This window comes from Pelophylax lessonae (assembly GCF_965119305.1).
Source record: "Pelophylax lessonae genome assembly, chromosome: 5".
NCBI classification, from domain to species: domain Eukaryota; kingdom Metazoa; phylum Chordata; class Amphibia; order Anura; family Ranidae; genus Pelophylax; species Pelophylax lessonae.
Genome location: NC_138772.1, coordinates 66,506,657 through 66,528,076, shown reverse-complemented (window position 1 = coordinate 66,528,076; position 21,420 = coordinate 66,506,657). Strand labels below are relative to the sequence as shown.

General features: G+C 47.5%; 2 protein-coding genes across 2 annotated transcripts in view; one reads left to right on the top strand and one right to left on the bottom strand.

The window, feature by feature from the left end:
* The window catches only part of LOC309555573 (leucine-rich repeat-containing protein 14-like), a gene marked incomplete at both ends in the record, with an annotated part of 35,706 nt that extends 30,646 nt beyond the window's left edge, over positions 1–5,060 (bottom strand). The window contains one exon of the mRNA XM_082257633.1: positions 4,917–5,060. Coding sequence (XP_082113759.1) covers positions 4,917–5,060 — 144 coding nt within the window. The remainder of the gene's footprint in view (positions 1–4,916) is intronic.
* The window catches only part of CUBN (cubilin), a 439,455-nt gene that overhangs the window by 40,507 nt on the left and 377,528 nt on the right, over positions 1–21,420 (top strand). The window contains exons 2-5 of the mRNA XM_082257511.1: positions 6,352–6,481; positions 6,561–6,656; positions 11,570–11,608; positions 14,467–14,568. Coding sequence (XP_082113637.1) covers positions 6,352–6,481; positions 6,561–6,656; positions 11,570–11,608; positions 14,467–14,568 — 367 coding nt within the window. The remainder of the gene's footprint in view (positions 1–6,351; positions 6,482–6,560; positions 6,657–11,569; positions 11,609–14,466; positions 14,569–21,420) is intronic.

Genomic DNA, 21,420 nt, shown 5'->3' with positions numbered 1-21,420 from the left:
TTTTAGAGGAAAATACCGCTTTGTAAATTGAGCTCTCTGTGCGACATTTTTGTACAGTTCAGCAAAATAGTTCTCAATGTGTTCAGCTCTTCGGTTCTGGGTTATCCCATGTTCCCTCACCCTATCCAAATTCTATATTCCAATAAAACCCCAAAAAAAGACACCTCCTAGACTGTTCTTTTGAGCCAGCGGATGAGTGTAGAAAATGCTATGTGCCTGGCTTTGTGTGCTCTAACTGGGGCAACAAGGGGAAGAAGTTAACCAGCGGCTCCTAAGGTTATGCACTACATAATATAAAGCCCCAGTCCATCCACCTTCAGACCTCAGATCAGGCTGAATTCCTGCACCTCCACGCCTCTGATAAACCCAAACTTCTGCACCTTTACACATCAGATCAGACCCAATTCCTGCACCTCCACACCTCAGATCAACCCAAACTTCTGCACCTTTACACCTCAGATCAGACCCGATTTCTGCACCTCCACGCCTCTGATAAACCCAAACTTCTGCACCTTTACACCTCAGATCAGACCCAATTCCTGCACCTTCACACCTCAGATCAACCCAAACTTCTGCACCTTTACACCTCAGATCAGACCCGATTTCTGCACCTCCACGCCTCTGATAAACCCAAACTTCTGCACCTTTACACCTCAGATCAGACCCGATTTCTGCACCTCCACGCCTCTGATAAACCCAAACTTCTGCACCTTTACACCTCAGATCAGACCCAATTCCTGCACCTCCACGCCTCTGATAAACCCAAACTTCTGCACCTTTACACCTCAGATCAGACCCGATTCCTGCACCTCCACGCCTCTGATAAACCCAAACTTCTGCACCTTTACACCTCAGATCAGACCCGATTTCTGCACCTCCACGCCTCTGATAAACCCAAACTTCTGCACCTTTACACCTCAGATCAGACCCAATTCCTGCACCTCCACGCCTCTGATAAACCCAAACTTCTGCACCTTTACACCTCAGATCAGACCCGATTCCTGCACCTCAATGCCTCTGATAAACCCAAACTTCTGCACCTTTACACATCAGATCAGACCCGATTTCTGCACCTCCACGCCTCTGATAAACCCAAACTTCTGCACCTTTACACCTCAGATCAGACCCGATTCCTGCACCTCAATGCCTCTGATAAACCCAAACTTCTGCACCTTTACACCTCAGATCAGACCCAATTCCTGCACCACCACGCCTCTGATAAACCCAAACTTCTGCACCTTTACAACTCAGATCAGACCCGATTTCTGCACCTCCACGCCTCTGATAAACCCAAACTTCTGCACCTTTACACCTCAGATCAGACCCGATTCCTGCACCTCAATGCCTCTGATAAACCCAAACTTCTGCACCTTTACACATCAGATCAGACCCAATTCCTGCACCTCCACACCTCAGATCAACCCAAACTTCTGCACCTTTACACCTCAGATCAGACCCAATTCCTGCACCTCCACACCTCTGATCAACCCAAACTTCTGCACCTTTACACCTCAGATCAGACCCAATTCCTGCACCTCAATGCCTCTGATCAACCCAAACTTCTGCACCTTTACACCTCAGATCAGACCCAATTCCTGCACCTCAATGCCTCTGATCAACCCAAACTTCTGCACCTTTACAACTCAGATCAGACCAGTGTTGCCAACCCCCCGGAGGGAAATTTACTGGCAGAATGTCCAAAATTTACGGACAGCACCAATTTTTTACGGACACTGAAAAAAGTACCTAAAATAACAATTTTCAGTGCTAAACCGTGCAAATATCAATATTTTAACTATAAACATATAGCTAGTGCTATTAGCAATGTGTTAAAGTTAAACAAAAGTCAAAAAACATATTTCTCAAATTTACATGAAGGTTGGGTTACCATAACCCAGCCAGCACAGAGTTCCCCCTTACATCAGAGTCTGCAGACTCTGGTCAGACATGGTACAGGAGGTGGTCAGAGACGGTACAGGAGGTGGGCAGACACGGCAGACATGGTACAGGAGGTGGGCAGACATGGTACAGGAGGTGGCCAAACACTGCGGACATGGTACAGGAGGTGGGCAGACACTGCGGACATGGTACAGGAGGTGGGCAGACACTGCAGACATGGTGAAGGGGGTGGGCAGACACTGCGGACATGGTGAAGGGGGTGGGCAGACACTGCGGGCATGGTGAAGGGGGTGGGCAGACACTGCGGGCATGGTGAAGGGGGTGGTCAGACACTGCGGGCATGGTGAAGGGGGTGGTCAGAGACTGCGGGCATGGTACAGGGGGTGGTCAGAGACTGCGGACATGGTACAGGGGGTGGTCAGAGACTGCGGACATGGTACAGGGGGTGGTCAGAGACTGCGGACATGGTACAGGGGGTGGTCAGAGACTGCGGACATGGCACAGGGGGGTGGTCAGAGACTGCGGAGATGGTACAGGGGGTGGTCAGAGACTGCGGTCATGGCACAGGGGGTGGTCAGAGACTGCGGTCATGGCACAGGGGGTGGTCAGAGACTGCGGACATGGTACAGGGGGTGGTCAGAGACTGCGGACATGGTACAGGGGGTGGTCAGAGACTGCGGTCATGGCACAGGGAGGTGGTCAGAGACTGCGGACATGGTACAGGGGGTGGTCAGAGACTGCGGTCATGGTACAGGGGGTGGTCAGAGACTGCGGTCATGGCACAGGGGGTGGTCAGAGACTGCGGTCATGGCACAGGGGGTGGTCAGAGACTGTGGACATGGTACAGGGGGTGGTCAGAGACTGTGGACATGGTACAGGGGGTGGTCAGAGACTGCGGTCATGGCACAGGGGGGTGGTCAGAGACTGCGGACATGGTATAGGGGGTGGTCAGAGACTGCGGTCATGGCACAGGGGGGTGGTCAGAGACTGCGGACATGGTACAGGGGGTGGTCAGAGACTGCGGACATGGTACAGGGGGTGGTCAGAGACTGCGGTCATGGCACAGGGAGGTGGTCAGAGACTGCGGACATGGTACAGGGGGTGGTCAGAGACTGCGGTCATGGCACAGGGGGTGGTCAGAGACTGCGGTCATGGTACAGGGGGTGGTCAGAGACTGCGGTCATGGCACAGGGGGTGGTCAGAGACTGCGGTCATGGCACAGGGGGTGGTCAGAGACTGCGGACATGGTACAGGGGGTGGTCAGAGACTGCGGACATGGTACAGGGGGTGGTCAGAGACTGCGGTCATGGCACAGGGGGGTGGTCAGAGACTGCGGACATGGTATAGGGGGTGGTCAGAGACTGCGGTCATGGCACAGGGGGGTGGTCAGAGACTGCGGACATGGTACAGGGGGTGGTCAGAGACTGCGGACATGGTACAGGGGGTGGTCAGAGACTGCGGTCATGGCACAGGGAGGTGGTCAGAGACTGCGGACATGGTACAGGGGGTGGTCAGAGACTGCGGTCATGGCACAGGGGGTGGTCAGAGACTGCGGTCATGGTACAGGGGGTGGTCAGAGCCTGCGGTCATGGTACAGGGGGTGGTCAGAGACTGCGGTCATGGCACAGGGGGTGGTCAGAGACTGCGGTCATGGCACAGGGGGTGGTCAGAGACTGCGGTCATGGCACAGGGGGGTGGTCAGAGCCTGCGTGGACAATGGAAGTGCCCTCCTCACCCCCTCACAGTAGTTTCTTCCTCTGTCCCCCTTACCTTAGCTCTCCACATCAGTGTCCTCCTCCTAAGTCCCCTTCACCTCTCCATAGCAATATCAGTGACATTACTGCAGAGTGAAGCTGTGTGACTCTGCAGTAACCTGTGGAGAGGTGAAGGGGGCACAGGAGCAGGACACTGATGTCCTCTGCCCCCTGACTCATCTCTCTACTACTTCAGTGACAGTCTACGCTGCTACTGCTAGCTGAGTGTCTGAGCCTCGGTGGCTCAGAACCCCACTCACCAGACCAGTCCTCCTGCTCTTCTGTGTGCTCTCTCTGCCTCTGCTGTCGCAGCCTGTCTGCTCTGTCCACTCCACTCCACCATCCGTCCGTCCAGCGGCATCTTCTAGAGTTCTAGTTCTTGTCCACACTCCACAGCTGCGCTGCAGCACAGACTCCACTCCATACTGTTGGCGCAGCGCCTGGCGGCCGGCGGGAAAATTTAAATGACGGCGGGGGGTGGAGGCAGGGGCGGAGGCAGGGGCGGGCGCAGGCGGGCCGTGGCACTCGTCCGGCGACGATCATCATCCAGTGCGAGTCTGCATCTCTCTGCGAGTGCGAGAGAGCTCGGGGATCTTCGAAACTGCGCGCCGCGCACGCGCAGTTCTGACAGTGCCGCCGCCGCCATAGATTTACGGGCACTTTTCTCCTGCTACGGGCATTTACGGGCAGGAGAAAAGTGCCCTGTTTTTACGGGCTGTCCGTAAATCTACGGGCGGTTGGCAACACTGGATCAGACCCAATTCCTGCACCTCCACACCTCTGATCAACCCAAACTTCTGCACCTTTACACCTCAGAATAGAACCATTTCCTGCACCTTCAGACATCAGATCAGCCTGAATTCCTGCCCCTTCACACCTCAGATCAGACCCAATTCCTGCACCTTTAGAACTCAGATCAGCTTGAATGTTTGCACTTTCATACCTTAGATAAGCCCAAATTCCTGTACCTTCACACCTTAGATCAGGCTGTTTCCTGTATATTCACATCTCAGACCATCACCAATGCCTGCAGTTTCTCAAGACAGATCAGCCCCAATCCCTCTACCTTCACACCTCTCACAGCCCAATTTGCTGCATCTTCAGACATCAGATCAGCCCTATTCCCTTCACCTTCACACCCCAAGTCCGCACACATTTCTGCATCTCCACACCTCAGATCAAACCAAACTTCTGTACCTTCATAACTCAGATTAGCTCCATTTCTTGCATCTTTAGACCTCAAATCAGCTCCAGTTCCTGTACCTTCACATCTAAGATCAGCCAAATTCCTGCAACCTCGTATCTCAGACCAGCCTCAATTTCTGCATCTTCAAGCCTACGATCAGCCCCAATTGCTGCACCTTTACACCTCAGATCAGCACCAGTTCCTGGACCTTTAGAACTCATATCGGAATGCATTTTTGCACTTTCATACCTCAGATAAGCCCCAATTCCGGCACCTTCAGGCCCCAGATCAGACTGTTTCTTGCATATTCCTATCTCCAACCATTACCAACTCCTGCACTTTCACAAGTCAGATCAGTCTGAATTCCTGCACCTTCACACCTCAGATCATCCCTATTTTCTGCACCTTCAGACCTCAAATCAGCTCTAATCCCTGCACCTTCACACTCCAGTTCAGCCCAAATTTCTACACCTCAGATCGACCCAAACTTCTGCACCTTCACACCTCAGATCAGCCCCAATTCCTGCACCTACAGACATCAGATCAGCCCCAATTCCTGCACCTACAGACATCAGATGAGGCTCAATTCTTGCACCTTTATACCTCAGGTCAGCCCAAATTTCTGTACCTCCACACCTCTGATCAGCCCTGAATTCTTGCAACTTCCCACCTCAGATCAGCCCCATTTCCTGCACCTCCACACCTCAGATCAGCCTGAATTCCTTCAACGTCAGCTCTAAGATCAGCTCCTATTTATAGAATCACAGAATATATGATTTCCTTAGCGAGAAAACAAATACAGAATTGTGGCAAATAAATAATTTGCCTGAGATGGCCCTTAAAACTGGTAATTTTTTTTCTAAGGCCGAGTTCACATTCCATATATAACCAAAAGTATTGGGACGCCTGCCTTAACACGCACATGAACTTTAATGGCATCCCAGTCTTAGTCTGTAAGGTTCAATATGGAGTTGGCCCACCCATTGCAGCTATAACAGCTTCAACTCTTCTGGGAAGGCTGTCCACAAGGTTTAGGAGTGTGTCTATGGGAATGTTGGACCATTCTTCCAGAAGGGCATTTATGAGGTCAGGCACTGACGTTGGACAAGAAGGTCTGGCTCAGAGTCTACGCTCTAATTCATCCCAAAAGTGTTCTACTGGGAAACTCAATCGATCATTTCCTGGATGTTTGACTCAGTTTGAGGCAATCTGATCTAAGTTGATCACAGAGTAAGTTATGCCTATTTGTTTGCTGATTTGATTGAATCGCACATCAATCGATCGGATAATTATTGAAGCGTGTACAGTCACCATAATATTGCCACTTTTTTGGGAACTGGATGCGAAGTGTAGAAATCAAAGTTCATGTGTCAGGTACACTGTCCAGTAAAAAATAATGCCAGTAGCAAGAAATCACTAAAGTTTGGTAGTTTTATTAAAATCAATTACATCAATTATTATTTAATGTTACAACAGCTGCAAGTGAAATTAGAAACTCTTTTTTCGCTATAGACCTCGGATGTCCTCCGAAGATGGAAACTTAATATTTTCAGTAAACCAGGCAAAATGTATTGAATTCAAGACTGGCTCATATGGGAAAATCAAAGTTAATGATGATGACCTGTCTGATCTGCTGATTCAGGTAACCAGCCACCAATGAATGTCATCAATAATAAGACTGAGGCCGAACCGTGCTGAAATCGTCTTATTCTCTATTTCAGATACACAAAAACAAAGAAGAAATTTCTGTCTTAAAAGCAAATGTTATTGGATACAACCAGAGTGTTACTAACCAACTTGCTCAGCTCAGTACAAAGGTAAAGTTTTACTTATTCCTGGCTGCAGTTAACATGCTAAAGGGAACCTGTCACTTAAACACATGAGATAGAAGATGTCATTTCTCAGCTGTGACTGGACAGTGAAGGGAGAAGCAGCACACAGATGAGCTCATCCCACTGTCACTCTGCTCTCTCCTCCTATCCCTGTGCTGTTTCACCCGCACCAGTGTAAGAACTGCTGTACAGACTGAAAAAGGATGATACCAAGTAAAATTCAGTACTTACACTGCTTGCATTAAAATGAATATACACTATATGACCAAAAGTATTGGGACGCCTGCCTTTACTCACACATGAACTTTACCAGCATCCCAGTCTTAGTCCGTAGGGTTCAATATTGAGTTGGCCCACCCTTTGCAGCTATAACAGCTTCAACTCTTCTGGGAAGGCTGTCCACAAGGTTTAGGAGTGTGTCTATGGGAATGTTTGACCATTCTTCCAGAAGCGCATTTGTGAGGTCAGGCACTGATGTTGGACAAGAAGGCCTGGCTCACAGTCTCCACTCTAATTCATCCCAAAGGTTTTCTATTGGGTTGAGGACACAACTCTGTGCAGGCCAGTCAAGTTCCTCCACCCCAAACTCACTTATCCATGTCTTTATATGCTTTGTGCACTGGTGCGCAGTCATGTTGGAACAGGAAGGGGTCATCCCCAAACTGTTCCCTTAAAGTTGGGAGCATGAAATTGTCCAAAATGTTTTGGTATGCTGACGCCTTAAGGGTTCCCTTCACTGGAACTAAGGGGGCCAAGCCCAACCCCAGAAAAACAGCCCCACACCATAATCCCTATCTGCCAAATAATTTGGACCAGTGCACAAAGCAATGTCTATAAAGACACGGATGAGCGAGTTTGGGGTGGAGGAACTTGACTGGCCTAACCTCAACCCGATAGAACACCTTTGGGATGAATTAGAGCAGAGATAAATCAGAGTGGGCCAGCACAATATTGAACCCTATTGACTAAGACTGGGATGCCATTAAAGTTCATGTGTGTGTAAAGGCAAGTGTCCCGATACTTTTGACAATATAGTGTATATGTTATGTGGGCAGCATGAGGTTAGGGGCTCGTTCACACTTGTGCAGAGATCTGAGGTTTTGGGCGCTAGAAGAATGCAGATCTCCACAAAGAAACATGGAAGACAATCGCTTCCTATGTGCCCCATTAAACTTGAATGCTGCCTTTGGGTAAGTTTTGGTGTGGCACAGAAATCTGCAACATCCTGCACCACAGCTTTCCCAAAGCTTTGTTTCTGTCTGCGGAGCATAGAAATGAATGAAATATCACACACTAATATTTCAATAAAGAAAATAAAAATGGAAACATCGCTCTGGTGCTATAAAAGCGTGAGGCACGGCCAGCCAAAAAAGATACTTTCTGCACACGGATTGTCTCCTGAATGCCTGTTTTTCTTTTATCTGTCTTTTTTCACATTTTGCATTGAAATACAATGCCACAGCCCCAGACCAAGTGTTTGGCTTGTAGTTACCAGGCACTCCCATTGACTTTAGTGGGTGAGTTGGATAGGTGGTGTTGCCCGTCAAACTCCATAAGCTGAGTTAAATTTGCACGCCCATAAAACAAAACATTGCAGCCATGGCACGTTTACCTCCCACTTAATTTGAGGCCTTAGGGCAGGGGTGTCAAACTCAATTTAATCACAGGCCTCATCAGAGCATTATGGTTGCCCTCAAAGGGCCGGTCATATCTGTAGGATTAGATGTCCAGAGCACCCCACGCCCCCTTACAGGAGATGTCAAGAACCCCCCACCATCAGAAGTCAAGAGTCACCCCCCTTACTTAAATCACAATGAACCCCCATACCTTGTGCTGCTGCCAGGAAGAGGATGCAGATGGATCTGGGAAGAAGTGCAGGGTCTGGAGGAGAGCCAGAGGAGGGCTGGGAGCAACTTCCAGAGTCTGCTGAATGCTGAGACCAGGGGGAGGCAGGGGCAAGGTGGTGTTGCAGCTGCACAGAGAGGTGCAGTGTCTGTAGGAGGAGTTCTGCCCTCCTCACTGAGAAAGTGGGGGTGGGCAAAGGCAAGCCTTTCTGCAGCTGCACAGAGGAGTGCAGGATCTGGCAAAGGAGTTCTGTCCTCTCTGCTGCTGTCTACAGAGACAAAGTAGGGGCAGAGACAAGGGGGGTGCCGCAGCTTCAGGAGAGGTGCAAGGGCCACATTAAATGGCCTGGGGGCCGCATTCGGCCCGCGGGCCTTGTGTTTGACACCTGTGCCTTAGGCCCTTTTTAGATGGGGCGGACTCCGTCAAGCAGATCTCTCCGCTGATCCCCACTGAGCAGAAGGATGATAGGTCCGTGTCAGCTCTGCATAGCATAGCATTGTGAGGTCAGATAGAAATGGACCGCCTGTCTGTTTCCATCCGACTGTCATCCAGATCCCCATCTGTCTGTTTTTAGCGGACAGGACATAGAGAGCAATGGATGGTTGAATGGGGTCTGCCTGAAAAACTGAAAGGCAGACCCGATTAGTCCTTCATTGTGAAAGGGGCCTTAGGTCTAAAAAGCGCATGCCCATGGCGGGCCGTGTTTACCTGCACAGGGATACCCAGGTGTTTCATACATCCCCCTGCAGGCAGTCCCATTGATGTCAGTTGGGAAGCAGTGGCTGAATAAAGAGCAGTGGCTTCTCCCAATTGGACATCTGAGTGTGTGCGGGTCCCTGAACCCACTGGGACACACACCAGTATGCACCTCTTCCCACATGGATGTCAAAATGGGAGCATCAGTTGTGTCCGTGAAGTCGCTAATTGACATGAATGGAACTGCCTGCCCCAGAATGCATGGGACACCTGCATATTCCCATGTAGGTAAACACTCCACGGGCCTATGCTTTAGTCATTCCTGCGTCAATATAGCCTTAGGTGTGCGGTCGGGATGGCAGGGCATGGCAAAAACAAAAATCAACACCTAGGAAGAAACTCACCTCCATTGTAGGCTGGATAACGAAGATCGTTCGCACACTAATAATGTTGTTATTTTCATAAAACTTTATTGTTTGAGACAAGCACACTGGAAGCCCCATCTGGGACCTCCCCTTTCAGCTTCTGCCCCTCTCTAGCTAGGATGCTCTGAAGCCGATAGCGTCATAGCAACAGGGGACCCATCAATGTTGGCCAGGAGAACCCAAGGCTCACAGAAGAAAGTAAACAAAGGGGGATTCTGGTTGATGTGATGTCATTACCAAAGTAGGACCTTGGCCATATGTCAGCCAGCACCCTACCCCCATCCCTTGGTTTACTATCAGCTGTCACCCGGGGAATCTTCACTGGTGCTCTAGCAACCCATGAACCCTGTCATATTAATGGCAGCTTCCCAGCACATATGCCCTACTCTGGGCACTGGCATCTCCCTGTACCCCAACTCAAAGCTGGTCTTATTTACCATCAGTTTGCTTATCTGTGACACTATGTGGTAGTGATTTTTTTTTTTAATCTGTCGCAGCCATAGCAACAGATTCTAAGAGTTGTGTTAATAAGAAGCAGGGCCGGGACAAGGGATGGGCCAGAGGGGTGGATGGCCTGGGCACTGTGGTAGCATGTTATGTGGGAGGGTGCCACAAATAAATTGGGGGAGGGGAGCAGCAGGGGGTAAATATTGTTCTAGGAGGGGAAACTTTGGGAGGGGGGGTGCTAACAGTGGTGATTTAGGGGGATTTGTGTTGGGGGGGGGGTGAGGGGTAGAATATTTCTGCTTGGAGGGGGATTTGGGGGAAATTTGTGTTGGGAGGGGGACATTTGAAGTGGGGGGGGGGAGATGTGTACTAGGAGGGACGATTTTAAAAGTAGAGGATTTGTGCTAAGAGAGAGAGGTGAATTTATTTATTTATTTATTTATTTTTTGCTGGTTTTTGTCGGGGGATTTTTGCTGACACATAATGTTCAAATATCTTGGGGGGGGGGGGGGGGGCGCAGTTTGGCATCATGTTTGCCCCGGGCTCTAGATATATATAGATACATATATATATATATATATATATATATATATATATATATATATACTTTAACTTTTTTATAGTTATTTATTATATTATAATTTATGATTTTGTGTTTCAAACTTTATCATACCCTAAATGTTATAAAGAAGAACGCTCAGTAAAAAAAAAAAAATCATATGTAAATAGTTGGTTTGGGCTGCTCGTCCTTAAGAATTACATGCAAAATAATGGTACCGCTTTCAGCACCTAAAATCCGAAACAATCATACCGCCAGGGAGGTTAAAAACCTGACAGAGGACCAAACAGTTTCCCTATCCACTAAAAAAGAGGTATTGCTAATTCCAAATTGTAGGGATTGTCCCACACTTCCTGTTCTGGTGACCACACAGCAAGCTTGGGGGAATCTCATATAGACCGCTGCAAAAAAACCCAACAGAGATCCTAACCCTTCCTTTATTTACCCAAACTAAAGATTTGCTGCAGTTATACATACATACAAATGACTGACACGTCACTGCTGACGTAGGCTTCATTTACATGCACAGCCGGGGGGCAGTAAAAACAGGCGGTTGAGCCACGGTTTTACTGATCCTCGTCTGCCACCTGAACGCTCACATGCAGCTGCCCACGGCTGTAGCTGCAGCAGAGATTATGCAGCCAAACATAATAATGTAAGTCTACATGGCCACAATGCACGTGACTGTTTTCTGGTAGTTTGGCAAATAAAGGGTTAAATGGTGATGCGGTAAAATATCTCCTCCTCCCCATCTGTCAAATGCCTTCTGAAAAGTGATCCATTGTGGGGTGCTCTTCAGAGGGTGCTGCTCGTGTGAACAAGCCCTTACAGCGATACATCGAAATGTTTACATTGTTATGAATGACGACTACCAAAGAAATTCACGATTTTAATATTTTTTGGTGGGGGTTATCTTTTCTTTCTAGTTGTCCGATATTGAAAACAGAGTTCACGTTTTGCAGGAGGTAAGCTATTTTTGTTATTTCTATAAATCCAGTAGATAGCGTTGATATATTATACCATGGGGGGGGGGGGGGGGGGTGACTTACTTAAGGCAAATAGAAGTGCAGTTGCTCTCATTTTCTCCAAGGCTTAGTGAATGTGGTGACGCTTCATTTCGTAAAGAATACCCAATCAAGAGCAAGGAAAATAAAGAAAAAGCATTTTTGCTCGCACATGATTGGATGACAGAAATCGGCAGAATTTCACCATATTCACTAAGCTCTGTGGCAAAAGAGGGCAACTGCACTTTTAAAGTGCCCAGTCTATTTGCCTAGTATTAGTGAATACACGCATTGCATACCTCCCAACCTTTTTAGATGGGAATGAGGGACACCTCTTAGCAGAAGGATGTAGGCATAGGACACACCCCCTGCTACGCCCCTTAACCACTTCTGGACCGGAAGATTTTCCCCGTTAATAACCAGGCCATTTTTTGCGATTCGGCACTGCCTTAATTTAACTGACAATGTAAGTCCTTTTTTTCCCACAAGTAGAGCTTTCTTTTGGTCGTATTTGATCACCTCTGCGATTTTTATTTTTTGCGCTATAAACAAACAAAAAGCGACAATTATGAAAAAATATATTTTCACTTTCTGCTATATAACATTCTCAATAAAAAAAAATAAAAAATCTAATTTTTTCATAGTTGTTGGCCAATTCGTATTCAGCTACACATATTTTTGTTAAAAAAATCCAAATAAGTGTATTTTGATTGGTTTGCGCAAAAGTTATCGCGTCTTCCATCTAGGGAAAAAATGTATGTAATTTTTATTTATTTATTTATTTATTTATGTTTGCTAGTAATGGCAGTGATCAGCGATTTTTAGCAGGACTGCGACATTGCGGTGGACAGATCGGACCCCTGACATTTTTGACACTTTTGGGGGGACCAGTGACATTACTACAGTAATCAGTGCTATGCACTGTTACTGTAATAATGACACTGGCAGGGAAGGGGTTAACACCAGGGGCAGCAAAAAGTTAAATGTGAGCCTAGGTGGTGCTTTCTAACTGTGGGGGGGCTTGTGAAATCAATACCGAGACTTGTGTTCCTAAATAGGAGGATTACAAGCACTCTGTCTTGATTGCTGAGAGAACAACGGCCGGCTGTGTTTACAACAGCAGACTGCTGTTCTCTCTCCACGGGGAGCGATCACAGGTGCCCGGTGGCAATCACAGCCGCTGGCCCAGTGGATCGACTTCCCCGCTGGCGAGTGGGTGCGCACCCCCAGGATCGCTCCAGTGAACCGCCGTACAGATACAGCGATTCACGGGGACCTGCCGCAGGTCGCCGGCCTTTTTTACTGCTTTAAGGGAGGCTTTTAGTGCCAGTTCACACATATGCGATGTGGGAACCCGGCAAATCCACTGCGGGTTCCCGCATCGCACTCGACTCACAGGCATTTCACACTGCCATAATCGAATCGCTGGGGGTGTCAATACAAGGTTACTGACACCGCCAGATCAGTTCGCATATCGCAGTGCGAACTGTCAGTTCGGACATTAATCAGATTGCATGGTTGTGAACACTCATGCAATACGATTCTGGTGCGGACCAAAAAAAGGGTCCTGTGGGACTTTGGTCCAAATGCGATGCAAATTCAGCCATACAATCTGTATGGCGGAATTCGGGAAAGGCACAGACATCACATGTGATTTGCAGCACAGTGCGCTCTGAAATACATGCGATGTCTGACATTGCATATGTGTGAACCGGCACTTACAGCTTAGTAATGTAGCACTGCCCCCTTGAGGGCTGCTGGATTGTTCACCTTGGAATCCCCCTGGGTTACCATTAGCAACTGCAGCATGCACAATTTAACTCTTTACTCTTTGGCTCAGTCAATGAACAGTAGGGGATGTGGTTGTTTTTGTGGTTTTATTTAAATTAGGGATGGGAGAAGGGAAGAGTGGGATACTCCAACTATAACTATTCACAGTAGATGAGGTCTCCTGTCTGAAAATGCAGCCAGGCTGCTGATTCACCTTGCCACTTAGATGAGTCTAAGATTAAGTCTCTATACAGATGACTTGCTAGGATGAATGATCTTCAGCATACACATCTAGTACCCCCTTTCACTTGAGACACTGCTGACACCCATCCTCTGACTATCCCATACCGGGGTGGCCCCTAGACATGATCCCCTGTATTCAGGATACTGTTTTTTGAGGGTCTCCAGTGTTCCTACCCCTCCAGTCAGCTCTCATGGACCTCTGGGTTCAGCTCCTTCCTTCTGGTCCCCAGGCCGACCGCCTGTGACCACGTGCCACTGCTACAGAGGAGGAGGCAGCCGCCACCCTCCCTCTGGGACTCTGCTCACCAGCCAAAGACCTGCAGCACATGTGCTCCTGGCTTTTATACCCCACCCCACAATGCACCGAGACAATCAGTCTGTGCCAATCACTGGGGCTGTATCAAAGCCTGTGTACCCATTGGTCCCATTGGTCAGATTTCCTCCACTGTCCAATAGCCCCTAGACCAGATGGATCACACACTGAGCACCATGAGCAGACCTAACTCACAGATCCTGCTCTCTAGTAGGCAGAAAGCAATATAGATTTCCTTGCTGCTCCTCTGATAGGCTAAAACTATACTCTCTACCTAGCACCTACCTAGGAGGGTGCTACAGTAATATACATAAAATTTGTTACATGCACATATAATCTTATGGGAAGATTGTTTTTTATATGAATGGTCTGACGTCAATGTCTCTTGAAGCATAGATTTCATGTCTTTGCTGTCATATATACTGTGTAAATGCAAATGTGTTTGTTTTAACATAAAAAAAATATTGAATCTTTTTTTTTTTTTTTGCAACAGGCTATCAACCGAAAGTCGTGCAATAGTAACCCATGTCAGAATTCAGGGAGGTGTCTGAACCTTCTGGATTCCTTCTTTTGTTTGTGCACCGAAAACTGGCAGGTATGGAGGCAATAGTATTCCCCTATGTACTGTCATTATGTTACGTGTCTGAAGTGCCATCATCAGCTGATTTTTAAAAAACTTTTTACCACCAAGGAACCCTTGGCATAACTTTTAGTTCTCAAGAAACCCGCTGAAACCTATTCATTGATGAAACAGTGAAAAAAATGTCACTTACATTGGTGGTCAGTGGGAATAATGCCACCCTTGTTCCTAGTACACACGATCAGAAAATCGCATGACAAAACAAAAATCGCTTGGGAAGCAATCATATGATAATCTCATTGTTAGTACACAGCTTTTGAGAGCCAATCACGGCAGCTCATCCAACAATATCCAACGAGACAAGCACAAACATTTTTCTCATATGATACCAGATCGTAGGATTCTCATTTATTCAGTAGAGTATTTGTCCAAAAAAAATGAAATGAAAAAGTAAATGCTCAGAAAGTAAAGAATACATTACAATACAATACAACACATTACGTCACTTCAAAAGTTGTATTCAGGCATATGAAAATTTTTGTAAGTTTAGTAACTTCTTCATTTTCGATGTGAGACTACCATGCAAAAATGGAAGATCATTTGGCCGATATTCTCATCATGAGTACTGGGCTTAAAACACATATAAAAAGATTTAATGCAGCTGGATCTGCCAAGTGGTGTTGGTCCCTGAACTTTGGAGGCACCATCAAAATGGAAGGTCTATCAGTCACAGCTCAAGCAACCCCTAGCAGGACTGGATTAACATAGGGGCTATTGGAGCAGCAGCTCCAGGCCCCTTCCTTAACATAGACCCAGCTAAATGATGTGAGTGAGTCACTAATTCTGCCCAGACCTGCTCTGTGGCATTGATATGTAAATTGTGGCGGCATTGATATGTAATTTGTTAGAGCATTCCCAATCTCCCTGAGCCCTGGTCCACCATCACCTTTGGTGAATGCTGCCGACATTGGGGATGTACAAGGAGCCCTGCCCCTCACAGTCACTGAGCCTGCCATCAGCCTGTACTGCAAAGGTGAGCGGATGGGGGGGGTCCAGAGGTAAACGGGAAAAGGGATTACAGTTTGGGGGGCAAACATGACCAAAGAGCGGGTTTTATTTATTTCCATAAAAAGGCCCACCAAAATCCCAAGCACCAGGCCCATGGTGCTCCTAATCCGACCCTGACTCCTAGCAACTTCTGCAGGAACCCCAAAGTTCCATGGAACTCTGGTTGAGAAGGTTGGCACCTGATTGGCATCACTTGTCCATACTTCTGCATTTTCTTTCTGCTATTTATGTTTGTATGAATTGCCGTTTGCTGTTTAATCTTCCTAGCGGTATCCCCGAGCGTGACTCGGGGTTAGATTTTAGAGCCAAAAGCGGTAACCCCGAGCCACACTCGGGGTACCGCTAGGAAGATTGCTGGATCCTGGTAGAGGTTTTACTTACCTTTTCTCCGGGATCCAGCGAAGAATGCGGGCAGTATGCGGCGGCGGAGCTTCCTCCCGATCGTCTGCGACCCCCGGCTTCCGTCTCCGGCGACGTGACGTTCGCAGGGGGGTGAAACCGGCGGCAAATTCAAATGTAAAACACACCAAACACACTGATACCATTCAAAATAAAATACAATCACATTACATTGCCCCCCAGCGCCCTTTCCTGCAGTTTTACTGTACTTTTTATGTAAATATATATATATACGTAATTCTTGTGAATGAGCAGCCCAAACCAACTGTATACATTACATATATATATATATATATATATATATAATATATGTATACATAATATATGTATACATATATATATATATATATATATATATATATATATATATATATATATATATATATATAATATATATAATAAATGTATACAGTTGGTTTGGGCTGCTCATTCACAAGAATTACATGCAAAATAATGGTATTGTTGTTTTTTTTTTTCTAATTTAAAGTACAGTATGTCAGCACTAAAAAACTTATGCGCTTAAAAGATCAAAATCAAGCTCATAAGAGAATTTAATTGTTAGGCTTTTCACATTCTTTATGAGCAACTTACTATAAAATATAGTCAATACAGATGCATTATAAACAAGCAAAAAATTTGGGGGAGCATACCCATGTATTTCTAAAGCTGGTGCAGCTATGAACCAAAAGACAGATGCATTGTTATTACAAAACTAGCATACCCAGGTTATCATTTTACAACTCCTCTTTGGCCTACATTAGCCTTCTTGACTTGCCTTAGCCCAGATATACTTAAAGTGATAATAAACCCAAAAACAAAAATGTAATACATATTGCAGATTACCAGTCCTTAGATGTTATGGCCGCATTCGTTTTCTGTTTCTTAACTTTTTTTTCTTTATTTTCACCTAGTGATCCCACCAGTAAATCTGTTATTTTTCAACTTCCTTTATTAGACCAGGCTGTCCAGCAAAAGTGGCAATTAGAGGGTTGAGATAAACAATTTACAACTGACAGGTGGTGTAAAACCTTTATCCCTTATCCCAAAAGGAAAATAACTTTTGCGGTAACTGCTCAAAAAAGTGTTAGCTGGAGTTTGGCTTCAATATGTTAGCCAAGTCTATCTAAATGTGCTAATCTGACACTGCCCTTTCCCCAGATTGACAATGCTGCTGTCCAAGGATTGTTTTTTTTTGATCAGCCAATGGGCTGATTGAAAAAAGCTGAATTGATTCACCCATCCATACAAGTGAGGTGAATGGAGGAATCCTCCCTGCGGCACTATTGTAGTCTGAGTGGGGACTCCTCCGCTGTCAGATTATACTGATTAGCACTGTGCTGCTCTATTGTAGTCTGAGTGGGGACTCCTCCGCTGTCAGATTATACTGATTAGCACTGCGCTGCTCTATTGTAGTCTGAGTGGGGACTCCTCCGCTGTCAGATTATACTGATTAGCACTGCGCTGCTCTATTGTAGTCTGAGTGGGGACTCCTCCGCTGTCAGATTATACTGATTAGCACTACGCTGCACTATTGTAGTCTGAGTGGGGACTCCTCCGCTGTCAGATTATACTGATTAGCACTGCGCTGCACTATTTTAGTCTTAGTGGGGACGCCTCTGTTGTCAGATTATACTGATTAACACTGCGCTGCTCTATTGTAGTCTGAGTGGGGACTCCTCCGCTGTCAGATTATACTGATTAGCACTGCGTTGCTCTATTGTAGTCTGAGTGGGGACTCCTCCGCTGTCAGATTATACTGATTAACACTGCGCTGCTCTATTGTAGTCTGAGTGGGGACTCCTACGCTGTCAGATTATACTGATTAGCACTGCGCTGCTCTATTGTAGTCTGAGTGGGGACTCCTCCGCTGTCAGATTATACTGATTAGCACTGCGCTGCACTATTGTAGTCTGAGTGGGGACTCCTCCATTGTCAGATTATACTGATTAGCACTGCGCTGCTCTATTGTAGTCTGAGTGGGGACTCCTACGCTGTCAGATTATACTGATTAGCACTGCGCTGCTCTATTGTAGTCTAAGCGGGGACTCCTCTGCTGTCAGATTATACTGATTAGCACTGTGCTGCTCTATTGTAGTCTGAGTGTGGACTCCTCCGCTGTCAGATTATACTGATTAGCACTGCGCAGCACTATTGTAGTCTGAGTGTGGACTCCTCCGCTGTCAGATTATACTGATTAGCACTGCGCGGCACTATTGTAGTCTGGGTGTGGACTCCTCCGCTGTCAGATTATACTGATTAGCACTGCGCAGCACTATTGTAGTCTGAGTGTGGACTCCTCCGCTGTCAGATTATACTGATTAGCACTACGCTGCACTATTGTAGTCTGAGTGGGGACTCCTCTGCTGTCAGATTATACTGATTAGCACTGTGCTGCTCTATTGTAGTCTAAGCGGGGACTCCTCTGCTGTCAGATTATACTGATTAGCACTGTGCTGCTCTATTGTAGTCTGAGTGTGGACTCCTACGCTGTCAGATTATACTGATTAACACTGCGCTGCACTATTGTAGTCTGGGTGTGGACTCCTCTGCTGTCAGGTTATACTGATTAGCACTGCGCTGCTCTATTGTAGTCTGAGTGTGGACTCCTCCGCTGTCAGATTATACTGATTAGCACTGCGCAGCACTATTGTAGTCTGGGTGTGGACTCCTCCGCTGTCAGATTATACTGATTAGCACTGCGCTGCACTATTGTAGTCTGAGTGGGGACTCCTCTGCTGTCAGATTATACTGATTAGCACTGCGCTGCTCTATTATAGGCTGAGTGGGAACTCTGCTGTCAGATTATACTGATTAGCATTGCGCTGCTCTATTGTAGTCTGAGTGTGGACTCCTATGCTGTCAGATTATACTGATTAACACTGTGCTGCACTATTGTAGTCTGGGTGTGGACTTCTCTGCTGTCAGATTATACGGATTAGCACTGCGCTGCACTATTGTAGTCTGGGTGAGGACTCCTCCGCTGTCAGATTATACTGATTAGCACTGCGCTGCACTATTGTAGTCTGGGTGGGGATTCCTCCGCTGTCAGATTATACTGATTAGCACTGCGTGGCACTATTGTAGTCTGGGTGTGGACTCCTCCGCTGTCAGATTATACTGATTAGCACTACGCTGCACTATTGTAGTCTGAGTGGGGACTCCTCTGCTGTTAGATTATACTGATTAGCACTGCGCTGCTCTATTGTAGTCTAAGCGGGGACTCCTCCGCTGTCAGATTATACTGATTAGCACTGTGCTGCTCTATTGTAGTCGGAGTGTGGACTCCTACGCTGTCAGATTATACTGATTAGCACTGCTGTCACGGAACCATGAACCAGACGTACAACAACAGATAAGTGAAAATAAGAAGGCTTTATTGAAAATCAAGCTGTAAAGCAAAAGTCCAAACGGATGGCGAAACCGAGGCAGAGTCCTTGCGAAGCCAGAGGTCAGGAACCAGCAGGGTAGTCAGACGAAGCCAGGATCAGGAACCAGCAGGGTAGTCAGACGAAGCCAGGATCAGGAACCAGCAGGGTAGTCAGACGAAGCCAGGATCAGGAACCAGCAGGGTAGTCAGACGAAGCCAGGATCAGGGACCAGAAGCAGCAGCAGTCTTAGAAGCATGTGAACACAAGAGGACCAAGCAAGGAACTGAAGCCACAGACCTCCTATATATATGAGCTAGGCATCCAGCTCCTCCCAGTGGGAAGGAGGAGCCGCAGGGTGGGAGGCTACAAGAAACCCAGAAACCAAGATGGCCGCCAGCACATGTCAAACGAAGGAGAACAGCAAGAAGGTAAGACCCTGACAACTGCGCTGCTCTATTGTAGTCTGAGTGTGGACTCCTACGCTGTCAGATTATACTGATTAGCACTGCGCTGCTCTATTGTAGTCTGGGTGTGGACTCCGATGTCAGATTATACCAAAAGTATTGCATGCACTACTTTTAAATACACACTGCAACAGGATCGCATGGTACTGCGATCTGTGTTTGTCATGTGGTTAGAAATCTATTGACACCTGCAGCAGATCCCATACCCTAGTGCAGTGGTTCTTAACCTGGGTTCGATCGAACCCCAGGGGTTCGGTGGGTCAGTCTCGAGGGTTCGGCACACCCTCCACTAGTACCACTTCGCTGTCAGGGACTATTTCTCCAGTTTCGGGCATGTCCTTCTGCTCCCGCTCCGTCATCATGGAAATACATAACATCCAGTGGCGTAGCGTGGGGGGTGCAAGGGGGACCGGCCGCAACATCTGGGGGGGGCGCATCCACTCCGCAGTGTCATGTCACTCACTCTGTCATGATAGGCTGGCCGTCGTCGCCCGCTGAGTCTGCTCGCACTCGCAGCTCTCTCTGCCCCGGCTCACTCTCACTGCTGGCTGTGCAGCTTGGCTCCTGGCCGAATCCGATCCAGCCGGAGCCGGCGTCGCCCACTGTGGAGTGGTGGGGGGGGGGGAGACAGGCCAGACGAGCGGTGCGGAGAGGGACTGTCTGGGGGAGGGACTAACCCGTGCAGCGGCCGCCCAGCGCAGCGCGGGAGAGAACCACCAGGCCAGGTCCCCCATATAGATCCCCCCTTACAGCAGGCCAGGGTGAGGTCCCCCACCATATAGATCCCAGGTCCCCCATATAGATTCCCCCTTACAGCAGGCCAGAGTGAGGTGAGGTCCCGTCGCCCATATAGATCTCCCCCCTTACAGCAGGACAGGGTGAGGTGAGGTGAGGTCCGAGGTCCCCCATATAGATCCCCCTTATAGCAGGCCAGGGTGAGGAGAGGTCCCCCGTATAGATCCCCCCTTACAGCAGGCCAGAGTGAGGAGAGGTCCTGTCCCCCATATAGATCTCCCCCTTACAGCAGGCCAGGGTGAGGTGAGGTCCGGGGTCCCCCATATAGATCCCCCTCACCCTGGCCTACTGTAAAGGGGGTGATCTATATGGGGGACGGGACCTTACCTCACCCTGGCCTGCTGTTAGGGGGGATGCTGGACATAAAAACAAAGAAAAGGAACAGACTTTGTTGCGAAAATGACATGAGAGTGGCACTTGCCAAGATAAAGCCGCGCATTTCTGAACTGGTCTCTGAAAGACAACAGCAGAAGTCACACTAATTTGCAGTAAATATTCATTATTATGTTTTTGTTTTTGTGTGAAAATCATGTTTTAATGGTTTTGTTCTTTGTTCCTAATGGTTTTGTTCATTTTGTGCACCTATGTATAAATATATACCTAAAATAATATATACCTATGTTTTGAATTTGAAAACATCATATTTTATTTTTCCAATTAAGAAGGGTTCGGTGAATGCGCATATGAAACTGGTGGGGTTCAGTACCTCCAACAAGGTTAAGAACCACTGCCCTAGTGCATTTTGAATGTGGTGCTGGAAACATGCATGGAAC